We start from the raw sequence: 13,301 nt of genomic DNA, 5'->3' as shown, positions 1-13,301 counted from the left end.
TGCAAGGAGCCACCTTAACCTTTGAAAATTTATTGAAGAAGAAAGAAAAAATACAAAGGGAGGGGGAACAACCAAAACCTCCCATACCAAACAGAAATCAGCTATAGGAAAACAAACTAACAGAAACGGAAATTCAGCATTCCCAAACGGTCCCTCTAACAATGACTGTCAATGAAAGGAGGAGCTAGGTCCCACCAAGTCAGATCACTAGAAGTCGCACCGTAATTCGCTAATGCATCTGCAACGCGATTCCCTTCCCGAAAGATATGTGAAGATCGGAATTGCATTTGAGAAATACGATATAAGCAATTACCCCACTCAATACGAAACTGCCAAGGCACTAAATCCGGGGACTGCAGAAAGTTTAGAACTAGGGAAGAGTCATCTTTGTTTTCATTATTTTGCAAGAATTCTTACAAAGAAGTTTCTTATCTGAGCTTCGATATTCACAATGGTTGTAGCATTACTTGAAGTCCATGTTGTGGCCGGAGTGTGATATTCTGATAGGGGGAGTGGATATAAGCCGGGGAAAGAGTGAAGGAGTAGCGTTGTAGAATCATCGACAAGGCAATCTTAGCTTCAGTGATTGCGAAGTTCAAGCCCACACAAGTTCGAGGTCCCAGTCCAAACGGCGTGAAAGCACCTACATTATTGATAGTAGCTTTAGCAACGCCCCCTGAGAATCTCTCAGGCTTGAAAAGATGCACATCTGGTCCCCAAAATTGAGGTTCATGGTGAGGTGCTAGAACTGAGACGAGCAGATCAACATTAGCAGGGACAATGAGCTTTCCTAGTCTAACTTCCCTTCCAGTGCTCCGTGGAATGGCAACAGCAGGAGGATATAACCTTAGAGACTCATTGAGGATCATACTCATCTGCATTGCACAAGATAGAGGATGAATTACGAATTAAACTCAAATGAAAATTTTCCCCACTTACACAAGCAAATAACCAGTTCTTCCGGACTTCCTTACGATTTTAAGTTTGGAAATGCCATCCGGATTTGGATTCTGTTTTCCAAATAATTGTAAGATCTCCTTTCTTGCTTCCTCTTGCCAATCTGTATGAACTGCTAGGAGAAAAACAGTCCAAGCAAGCAATGTATTAGTGGTTTCTTGCCCCGCAAAGTAAAATGTCTTGCAATCGTCAACTAAATCATCCACCGAAATCCTCTGGTTCTGATTGGCATCATGATGAGCCTTTAAAAGTAATCCAAGAAAATCACTCCCAAAGCTATCTTCTTCTCCACTAGTTGCCTTCCGTTCTCTTTTCTTAACAAGCTCTATTATGGAGTCACGTATTCCTTTCTCGAGTTTCTCTGATTCGATTTCATCACTGGTGTCAAAAAGCTTGCTGCAATATTGAATAAAACACCACATGAGAACAAAAGCAATCAGCCCAGAACCTTGTTGTGAATAAATCTGCTACAAATAAGATGGAAAATAATGAAAGAAAAATAAAGAAGATTATTTCTCTACATGACAGGCCTAATTTGTCAACAGGTCTTGGATAGTTGGATCAACCACACAAGCACATGAAATAGAGTATATTTTCCATTCTTTCATGAAATGCGGTATTTGATCCATTATTCAATTTGAGGCACATTAATTAGTTTATCTCTAGCAGCAGAATTGAAAGGATCCTACAATCAATCCATTGATCGGTTCCACTAGTAATGATCAGGATTCGGGATATCAAACATTGAAAAATCAATGAGAGATTCAACAAGTAAAAGAAAGACATTCTAGCAAATTAAAAGGATTCATGCCATGAAGCAATCCACTGATCATTTGCATAGCATAATATAAAATGTCGCTAATTCAACGATATCTAAAAAGAGATTCAATAGCTAAAGAACGACTGATTCTTGCTAGGCTTCTGCCACTCTTCAACTGGTATGAACATAGAAAACAATGGCTATTCCTGCGATTGCCAATTCCAGAATTAGTAAAAGGAGGTTACCTGATACCAGGAACCTTGATTTTGAGAGAATTTCTGAATAATAACAAGGCCAACTTCATCAACATTTCAAAAATGTGCTGTCCTTCCAAGTAGCTGCTGCCAAATGCTGTCCTGGAAATCACATCTGAAGTGAATAACCTAAATTCTTCAACTACCTCAATCTCTTTTCCTTCATAACTTTCCCACCTTTCAAGCATTATCTCAGCACCAGCTATCATATCTGGAATCATAGTCTGGTAGAACAATACCATCAAGCTATTATCAGAATTTACCTTCATAAATAATTGCCACAAATATCAACCACAGTAGTATTTTTGCAAGAATTTTCAGTAATTGATAATAAGAACTTACTTTTAAGCTCTCTCCATGGAAGGCATGGTTGGAAATCTTTCTCAATTTTGCCCAATTTTCTGCTTCAGCTGTTACAAGGCCATATCCTAACAGCTTCTTTGCATATTCTTCAGGCGGTTTTTTTGGATAAGCTCCATCTTTGTTGTTCAGTATCTGTTTGCATAACTCAGGTTCTCGAATTACCAACTGAGCTCGGGCACCGAACCATTGGAGATAATTCTTCCCTGTTAACAAAGATGACCAAAATTAATCTTGTAACTAAAGTTCAAAAAACCAGAGTTCATCAAGAGCTTTCAGTACCATATATATTGCTCCATGAGTGAACATGAGGCTGAACATAAGCAAATATGTTGTGTGATAAACTTAAGGGTCTGCTCATGGCTTCCTTGTACATGTTGGAGATTTCTTTCGTGTTTCCATGGATAAGTCTGTAAGGAGGGCCTCTGATTCCCTGTGAAGCCATCAACGTCTGTATGCGATTCGGAGTCCACCATATTTTGTGAAAGATCTTGAAGAGCAGAGCTACCAAACAGAACAGACACAAAAAACTTGAAATGATGATGACTAGGCCTCCTGAAGAACTCATCGTTTTTTTTTTTTCTCTTTGATTTGCTGAACCCACTGAACTACCAGTATCGTACAATATATATATATAACTTTCAATGTTACCTTGCTTTTCATTGTTTAACACCATTATTTTTGTCCTTATAAACGTGTTGGCTTCTATTTGTTACTACTTGTTACAATCTAAAGGAGGAGATATGCCACGCGGCTCCATATACAATGAAACTATTTGACGTTTCGCACCATTACTTTTCTGAAACTCCAAATGAATACTGCCCAACTTAGACAAGCAAAATATTATGTGAAACGGAAATGACAATGTTAATGAACAATTTGTCTGATCTTTATAGCAGCAGCTGCCAAACAAATCGAGATGTACAATAGCATTATGCCCAAATATATATATATATATATATATATATATATATATATATATATATTATGAACCAGGTCAAGACAATAAAACTTTATTTAAAAAAAGAAATTACATCAAGATTCGTAAAATAAAACATAGAACTTTTTTTTTTTTTTTTAGATCGAGATCACACGGTTCCTTAAAGGCTTCCTAGACCTAGAGATTAATCCTTGCCGAGGGATCATGTCAGAACGTTTCCTCTCTCCTGGCCATCAAGAATATATTGGGATTTAACTCCAATAAGCGTCAGCGGGATTAAAAACCCTGGTGTGGAGGTTTAATTACACACATTTTTATGCGTGTAATTATATCTAAAACACTAGAAACAAGTTAATTCTCAAGTCAATTAATATGTAATTAATTGAATTTTATTTATTTTGTAGGGAATAATAAAATGCGCGGAATTGAGAAAAAATGGCATGAATTTGGAGTAAATCAAAACCCTTCGAGAATAAGACGAAATTATTGATGCCTTAATTATGCATTGATTAATTACCAATTAAGCATTTTTTTTTTGAAGAGATTACCAATTATGCATTGGTTTAATTAAGAGAAAAATGCATCATCAGTGCCTCAACTCTTGTGCACCGACCAAGTTGATACCCGGACTCTCAATTGTATCAATGTGATACCTGAACCTAGGGCTGGGATTTGGAACCGTAAAACCGAAGGAACCGCACCGAAAGTCTCGGTTCGGTTCGGTTCTACGACATAAAAATACACATATTTTTCGGTTCGGTTCCTAGAGACATATTCTCGGTTCGGTTCCGGTCCTTGTTTTTAAAACATCCTTGGAACCGATATACAGGTGTCAGTGTATAAGTGGACAATAGTGGTGAGCTTATTTCTGTAAAATAGACCATTTCTCATGTGATCAGGCCCTTCCAAATGCGATCAGAGCCTTCCATCTTATCTCATAATCTCCTATCCGTTCGATCAAAACCCTAAAATGTTATCTGACTTATCTCTTCGACATTTCGAGTTTTCGACTCTTCCCTCAAACCAAAATCCGATAGGTTTCGATTTATTCAGGATCGGCGCGTCTCCAGCCTCCCAGTTGCTCGTCCTCGTCTCGATTGCAAATCCTCGTCTTCGATGCGAACACAGCTGAGTGTAGTTCAGCGAACACAGTTGCAACCAGCAACCCGTCTCCGCCAGTCCACCTCTCCGGTCTCCGAGCTCCGCCTTCAGGCTCCAGGTATCTCACTATCTCTCTCTCCCTCTGATAATGGGTTCGATTTTGAATGGGTATAGTTGAAATGGGTTCGATTTGACGATTTCCATTTCAGTTTTGATCTTGATGTTGATTTTAATTAAGGTAACGAACTAATGATGCTGATTGGGTAGTTAGAAATGGGTTTCATAACTTGATTTCCATTTAATCTTGTGGGAAATGGGTTCGATTTTGAATGGGTATAGTTGAAATGGGTTCGATTTGACGATTTCCATTTGATAGTTTGATGTGGAAGCTGATCCATTTAGTGTTTTTGTTTCCATTTGCTTCCCCCTGTACTTTTGTCAGACTGATGGAAGTGTTCCAAATACCCTTGTGATTGCAAACTGTGAAGTTGTCAAACCTAGGGTTGCAGCTGCAGAGCACATATCACAGGTAATATCATTATGATAATCATTTGTTGACTGATGCCTTTTTGGTTATTTACCTAAACTTATACCCTGTGAATTTTACTCATTTGTTGACTGCCAATTTTGTTTGATCTTTGCAGTTCAATGAAGAAGCACGCTCTCCTTTTGTAAAGAAGTATAAAACTATAATCCATCCTCGAGAGGTATGCAATACATCAAAAGTAACTTTGTTTATAGTCTTTTCTTGTTGATAAGTCTGCAGGAGATTGCTTGCACTAAAAAATTGTACTTATTTTACTTTTCTCTTTATGCAATTGCTGATAACCTTAAAATTTGAAATTTTAGACCAATTTTGTAATATTAGTAATGGAAAATATGGAGAGAGTCTTAATGTTTTACCTGATCTATAGCTAATTCTGTCACCTGATCGATTAATCTACAGTTTGAAGACAATTTGAAGACAATTTGTCTGAGTCAAATTGAAGACAATTTGAAGGTACCTTTTGACTTAATAAGACTTTGTCTGTTTCAATTCGAGGGGCAGACCGCAACTTAATTGGATCTGCCATTTTTTTTTAACTGTTAGCATAGTTCATACTTTTAACAACCCTTTGAATTTTCTTACAGATCGCTTCTTGCTTACTGCCTTGGGAGTTGGAGATCTAATTCCATGTCGGAAGCATCTGCTAGCTCCTCTGACCCATCCAATTCCAATTATGAACCAGCCGCTTCCAATGAAATTGTGGTTGCAAACAACCCTGAAACATCTCAACAAGCAGCCAACAACACTGTTCCAACTTCCAGTAAACAAACAAAAGCTTCTAGTGCTCGGTGCTCTGCTGCTAAGAGAAAAAGAGGAGAGAAGAAGAAAGGCAAGCAGAGGTCGGATGTCTGGGATCACTTCACGAAGGAGGATCATCCTTTAATTGAGACTGTTGATGGATTAGAGAAAGTGGTTGGCCATACTAAGAGGGCTCAATGTAAGTACTGTACTACTCATTTAGCATGCAATTCATATGAAAATGGTACATCATCTCTTAGGAAACACATTGAGATAGTGTCTAAGAAATACCCTGGTAGAGTTAATGTAGAATCCGGCCAACAAGTTTTGACTAGTGATGGAAGAAGAGGTCAGAGTAGTTTGGTTAGTGTGAATTGGTCACAAGATAATTGTGTGGAAGCTGCAACTCATATGATAGTTGTCGATGAGCTACCATTTAGTTTCATTGAAAAACCGGGGTTTAATTATTTTTGCAGTGTTGTTGTACCCTTGTTTAAAGTCTCAGGTAGGAAAGCCATAGTCAAAACCTTTCTAGGCATGTATGATGCCAAGAAGGAGGAGTTGAGGAGGGAATTGAATTCACATTGTGTTTGTTTGACAACAGACACTTGGACTTCTTGTCAAAATATAAACTACATGGTGATTACTGCCCATTTTATTGATCGGGAATGGCAGATGCACAAAAGAGTGCTTGCTTTTTGTGTGGTTCCAAACCACCAAGGTGTAACCATAGGAAAAATCTTAGAGAAGTGTTTGATTGATTCGTCAATAGAGAAGGTTTTAACAATTTCTGTTGACAATGCCTCTGCCAACAAGCATGCCATTGATTATGTTAGGAAGAAAATGTGCAATTGGGACATAAAACCGATCTGTGGAGGTAAGTTTATGCATGTGAGATGTTTGGCTCACATTGTAAACCTAATTGTGAAGAGTGGACTGAATATGATGGAGAGGTCAGTGTCTAGCATAAGGAATGCTGTGAGTTATGTTAGAAGTTCGGGTGCTAGGTTAGATGAATTTAAAAGCTGTGTAGAGCAGGAGAAAGTTGAATGCAATAAGATTTGCATCTTAGATGTTCCAACAAGGTGGAATTCCACCTTTCTTATGTTGGACACAGCTTTGGAATTGAAAAAAGCATTTGACAGATTGAAGGATGAGGAGGATTCAAGGTACAAAAGCTACTTTGATGAAGATGAGGAAGTTGAAGATGATGATGAAACTGAAAATCAGAGTAAGAAGAAAGTGGCTGTAAAAAGGGTAGGGCCACCAAGTGATGCAGATTGGGACAATGCAGCAGTTTTTGTGAAGTTCTTGAAAGTCTTCTATGATGTGACCCTTAATGTTAGTGCTTCACTTACCCCCACTGCACACAAGGCATTCCATGATATTGTTACTATTGAAGCAGAGCTTGAAGATCTCAGTTCTATTGGGGTAGGGCCTGATTCAAGTGAATCAGACAAAGTCTTGTACAACATGGCAGTCAAGATGAAGGCCAAGTATTCCAAGTATTTTGGGAACTTAGATGACATGAACCAACTCTTCCTAGTTGCTTTGGTCTTAGATCCTAGGTATAAATTGAGAAACATTAGTTGGTTGTGTGAAACAATGTTGAATTTGTGTGATTGGGAGATCAAGAAGAAATGTGATGAAGTAAAGCAGCTTCTGGTAGACTTGTGTGACTTGTATGGGCAGTCTAATGGATCACATGGTGGACCATCCAAGGCTAAGGGTAAAGGTCCAACTATTTGTGACACAGCTACTAGTAAGACTAAAAGTAGAGCAAGGATTCTTAGTGGGAAGAGGGTTGTTATGCAAGAAGACTGGAATAGGCAGCTTGAACAGAATAAAGATGTTGTGGTGGGACATGAAGTTGATAGATATTTGCTGGACCCTATAGAAAAACCTGCTGAAAATGATGATTGGAAGATTTTGGATTGGTGGAAGCTTAATGGAGGTAAATATCCCAACTTGCAATCATTGGCTAGAGATATATTAGCCATACAAGTGTCTACAGTTGCAAGTGAGTCAAGTTTCAGCACTGGGAAAAGGGTAATAGATCCATACAGAAGCTCTTTAAACCCAAAAACAGTTGAAAAACTTATATGTCTTCAAAATTGGTTGAAGGCTGATGCCATTATGGGGTTGGAGTACATTCCAACTATAGAGGAAATGGAGTCATATGAACAGATTGAAGCTGGTATGTGTTTTTGATGTTTTTAGTTTACTATTTTTGAATATGGTACAAGAAACTAGTTTTAAAATCTATGTGATTTACTGTTTTGAGTTTTGACATTGTGCAGACCATGAAAAAAAGGCTAGAGAGAATGATAAGAAGGGCAAGAACACTATTGTTGCTGCATCTGCATCTGCATCTGCACCAAGTGGCAGAGCAACCAAGAGTTCTGAGGCTTCGGCTTCAGCCCCTACAACCAAGAAGAAAAAGCTGAAAAAATGATTCAATTCACTCAATGATTCAATTTATTGTTTATTTTTATTTGCTGCATGTGAGACTTTGAGTTTGCAGTTTAATTGCTGGGAATGTGTATTATTGAATTTATTGCAGTTCTGCAGTTTGCAGACTTGAGTTTGTAGTTGTATTGCTGGAAAGTGCTTGAGTGTTTGTGTTTGACAGTTTGAGAGTTTTGATTGTTTGATAGTTTAATGCTTTCATCACTTTCATGCTTTGACAGTTTGGGAGTTTGCAGGAAATTGATAATTTGCTATGTTGATGTTGATTGTTGAATATGTAGATTGTAGATATTGTTTTGAGTTTGAATGAGTGAATAGATTGTGATATATTGAATCATTTGAATGTATGTATGGAAATCAGGAAAACTGAAAACTGGAAACTAGAAACGGCTGAAAAGCAGTGTTTCTATGTGGAAAAACCGAGGAACCGATTCGAGTTTGGAACCGAGAAACCGAAAATGGAACCGAACTGAGATTGGAACCGAAAAACCGAGGAACCGACCCGAGCATGGTCGGTTCGGTTCTAGATCGGTTCTTGCTCCAAAAAACAGAAAACCCGAACCGATAATCAGATGTCGGTTCCGGTTTCGGTTCCGGCGAATTTTTGCATTTTCAGAAATTCAACGAGGTACTTCCGTCACATTTCACTGACGGCTCCGTCAGATGTCTGACGTGGCAAACATGTGGACCCCAAAAATGTCATGAAATGACGTAAATGACCCCAGACTCTACCAAACCTTGATTTCCCGCCATTTTCCATAGGGGATGACCACCATTCCCTCCGTCGTCATTTTCCAGAACCGCCTGCCTCTCCAACCTCCACTACCTCAGCTCTAAGTTTAAGCATACAAAATGTTCAATGCGATTTCGATTTCAGCTCAATCCAAAGTTCCAAACTTTACTAAAGCAATGCTCCATTAAACCAAAACCCAGTTCTCTAATCACAACCAAAACTCAACAAATTGCCAAAACCCAGTTCTCCAATCACAACCAAAACCTAACAAATTGTACACAAACCTTCAACAGGGTACGAAGCAAATTAATGAGGGAAAGTGAGGTTGAAGAAGATAAAGAAAAGGGCCTGGAATGCAGATGGTATGAATGCATTGCCATTGTAAACCAGACGCAAATAGATGCATGTGCTCCACTATCTCAAAAATCTCAGAGCTTCAAATTAAATTGTAGCAATTCCACTTGCAAGTCTTGACCAAATTGAAATTCGATAACAAACCAAAACCAAATCTGGAAAACAATATATTATCCAATCAATTGGCATTTGACATCATTCAAAATCAAAACACCATCTGTTAAACATAGACTCAAGCTTTATGCTTTCTTTCCTTAGGAGCTAGATCAAAAACGCATTAATCAATGCTTGCCCAGAAATCACTTACAGCAACTTAACGGTGAACTCGAGGCTCTGGTGGGGCGGAGGCGGCGACGTACTGGCAGCCTGTACCCGCCGGCAAGGCGGCCGCCGCTCTGAAAACGCTTATGACCGGTTCCAGATCAAGATGGAGAAGCCGATCTACGACACGGTCGACGAGGACGAGTACGATGCGATCATCGCCAAGCGCCGCGAGGAGTTCGGGGACTTCATCGAGGACGACGACAGCCTAGGGTACCGCGACGACGGCGAGGAAGAGGACTGGACCCGCCGCGGGCTTCCGACGTCGTCAGATGAATCAGACGGCGATATGAGGCCCAGGAGGAGGAAGAAGGTGGAGAAGAAGGAGAAGGAAAAGGAGCCGCGGCCCAAAAAGCCCAATTCGTCGCTTACGGCGGCAGCGGCGATGATGGGGAAGCAGAGGCTTTCGTCGATGTTCACGTCTTCGGTGTTTAATAAAAGTAGGGATAGTGACAAGGCCAAAGGATTGTCTTGTGATAGCCGCTGCAAGATTTCGTTTCTGGTCTCTGTCTTTTCGCACGGCATCGGAAGGGATACAAATGGAAGAGCCTCAATCTTAATATGGGATCGCTGCTATTAAATTATAAAGCACACAGTTCACCACATAAAGGCTTGTTCTTTACCTTCTTCATTGGACTGAACGACTAAACAAAGGAGGAGGAGGAAGAAGAAGAAGAAGAGGAGGAGAGAGAAAATTGTGTAAAAAAAAATAATTATTGGGCTGCATTTGGGCAAAAAGACGTATTTGTCCTTTTTTTTGGGCCCATGTGATTGGCACGTGACTTTTTTAACGTTCCCGTTTGAGAAATTTGACGGAAGTACCTCGTTGATAGAAAAATATGGGTTCAGGTATCACATTGATACAATTGAGAGTCCGGGTATTAACTTGGCCGGTGCACAAGAGTTGAGGCACTGATGGTGCATTTTTCTCTTTAATTAAACCAATTAACATTGGTTAATGAAGATGGCAGTCATCACGTGGACAACCCAGGCCCAATCTATTTCTCTTTCCTTTCATTTTCACGCGCGTGCAGCAATTAAGCTTAATTGTTTCGGCAAATTAGATGTTGCCACGTGGTAGCCCACCCCTTTTGTTGACCATCGAACAGTCACCCTACCCTCTTGATTTATATACCTCTCTCTCTCTCTTCCATTGAGGGGACGATTCTAACCCTACAGCGCCGCACAGCTATTTCCAGAATGGAGAGGGCAGCAGCCATCTCCCATCAATCACCTTCCTATCGTCTTTTCTTTATTATTTTCTTAATAATCTTTTGGGAATTTAAAATGACTCACTCAAAGTTTCAAGGGAATCATTATCAAGAGCACCACACTTCCATTTTGGGTAGTTGGGTGAAGAAATTACTTAGTTCATACTAGCTCATAGCTAGAAGTGACCAAGCTAACTCTCCCTTCTCTTTCTTATTATCTATTTCATAATTTTTATATACTTTTGTTGATGGATTCTTGTATGGGTAGTGAGTAGTTCAAATTGGGAGTTAGGGTTTCACAACCCTAACTTATCTTGTATAAATGTTGATGCTTTAATTTTAATAAATGCAATTTCCTTTGTGTATGCTTCAAATCCGAATTTATTGGTCCTTAGAAGCATGTTTCTAGGCTTTGTCACCCTTTAAAATTATGGTGTGGGAAATTATAATTAATAGATTGATAAATTGATAACTTATTAGTCTTGTTGCATCTAGGATTTAAGTGTGGTAACCATTAGCTAGCTTAATTGTAGCTAAGCTTGCTTGGGTTTCTATTATCTTGCTCTCTAGGCCTCTAATTTTGGATATTGCGGCCTTAACCGGTGTAATGCCTAAATTAGAGAGTTGATTGTGGCCCTAACCGGCATAATCAATACACCAAAAGGATAATTGGTTTAGCAACCTTGACCGGTACTAGATACGAGACTTAACACATATAGAAAATGCATGCATTTGTGAAATTGGCATCGATATTTGCAAGATAGTTAGTGTGAATCACCCGACACTCTCATGTTTCCATTAATTTAAAAACCTAAATTTAATTTTCTAGTTCATTAATTAGTTGTTTAGTTTATTTTTCAGTTGCGTTTAATTAGTTGAATTCCAATTCAAAACCCCTACAAATTTCGACTCATTTGTGCATATCCACCACTAGACTCTTAGTTTTTATTAGGCTTTAGTGAAAACCAAAGTCGAGCATTGCTAATTAGTTGCGTTTAATTAGTTGAATTCCAATTCAAAACCCCTACAAATTTCGACTCATTTGTGCATATCCACCACTAGACTCTTAGTTTTTATTAGGCTTTAGTGAAAACCAAAGTCGAGCATTGCTAAGGCTTGGTGCTTTAGATTAGCCTTTTTATTTGTTTTCTTTTCCTTTATTTGCTTAGTGACTTTAGTTCCAACTACCCAAGGATTGTGGGTTAGCCACTAATTCCCGTGGTACAATAATTTTGGGTTTAATACTTCCCTATCTTGACACGATTCGTATGCTTGTGATAGGAGCATTTTAATGCGAAGTTTTAATAATTATTTCCTCATATTTTGCTTAGTTATTTCCTTTACTTAATCAATTTTAATTTAGTTTCTATTTTCTAGGTACATTGGAATAAATGAAGAGGATATAAGCTTAAAGGCATAAGAGAGGATCAAAGAAGATGACGTTGGAGATATTTTGGGAGATTAAATCTGATTTTTGCCATGGAAAATGATGGAGATAATGTGAAAATCAAGGAGAGAATCAAGGAGATTACGTTGAGAAAATCTTGGGAGAGTTTCAAGGGATTGTGCAACAAGAAAATGCTCAAAACAAGTCCAGATTCGTCCCTCAATTCCCTCAAGATATGTTGGCCGAAATTAAGGAATTAAAATCTGCAGTTTTAATGTGAAAATCAAGAGAAAATCAAGGGGAGGATGTTAAGGATAAAGCCATAGAGAGATTTAAGGGAGAAAAGGTCCAAAATGCATCCAGATACATTGTCTAAGTTCATGCCTAGATATTTGGCCGAAATTTATGAATAAAATCAGAAATAATCCTTGGAAATTCGGCAACAATATATTAGGGATTGATTTTAGAGCTTTTTGATTGGTTGGATGACACAACAGTGCTGACGTGGCGCTACGTGATTGGTCGAAGCTGTGTGGCATTATCAGATTAATTCCTTGGGAAATTAAAAGAAGGATCATGAAGCTTGGCCGTCCCCCTATATAAACCCCCCTATGCTAGACGTTTTAGACACATTCTTTCATGGGCTAAATACTGGTTACTACCCTGTGGTTTAGGTCCAAAATCAATTCAGTCCCTGGACTTCTAATTTCATCAAAAACACCCTTGTACTTTCAATTTTGATCTAATAGGTCCAATTCGTTAATATTTTGCTATGGGTTCAACTTATAGTTGGATTATTTGATGAAAAAAATTTTATTTGATAGATTTCTAATAGTGAGACCCACTCCTAAATTGACTATGCATGCCACCTCAACACCACATCATAAAACATAGGCCATATATGAGCCACGTCAACAAGTTAAATGACTCAATTATCGGAAGAAAAACATATTTGACCTATTAGATCAAAATTAAAACTGCAGGGGTATTTTTGATAAAATTAGAAGTCTAGGGACTGAATTGATTTTGGACCTAAACCACAGGGTAGTAACCAGTATTTAGCCCTTCTTTCAATCAGAAAATCCTCCATAACGTCATAAGCTCTCTCTCTCTCTCTCTCTCTCTCTCTCTCCATTCTCTAGTTACAAGTTCTGCGTCTTCAAGCAAGG

The 13,301-nt window shown here is 38.7% G+C and overlaps 1 protein-coding gene across 1 annotated transcript; it reads right to left on the bottom strand.

Moving 5' to 3' along the window:
• LOC133713024 (cytochrome P450 CYP749A22-like) lies at positions 1 to 2,944 on the bottom strand. Its single transcript, XM_062139148.1, has 5 exons — positions 2,614 to 2,944; positions 2,314 to 2,537; positions 1,963 to 2,195; positions 975 to 1,353; positions 1 to 875 (listed from the first exon to the last, which is right to left on the bottom strand). Exons 1-5 carry the CDS (start codon positions 2,897 to 2,899, stop codon positions 447 to 449), a joined length of 1,551 nt encoding a protein of 516 aa, XP_061995132.1. The 5' UTR covers positions 2,900 to 2,944; the 3' UTR covers positions 1 to 446.
• Between the last annotated feature and the right edge of the window lie 10,357 nt (positions 2,945 to 13,301).

This window comes from Rosa rugosa, chromosome 5, assembly GCF_958449725.1.
Source record: "Rosa rugosa chromosome 5, drRosRugo1.1, whole genome shotgun sequence".
Taxonomy (NCBI): domain Eukaryota; kingdom Viridiplantae; phylum Streptophyta; class Magnoliopsida; order Rosales; family Rosaceae; genus Rosa; species Rosa rugosa.
This window is presented reverse-complemented; position numbering and strand designations above follow the sequence as displayed.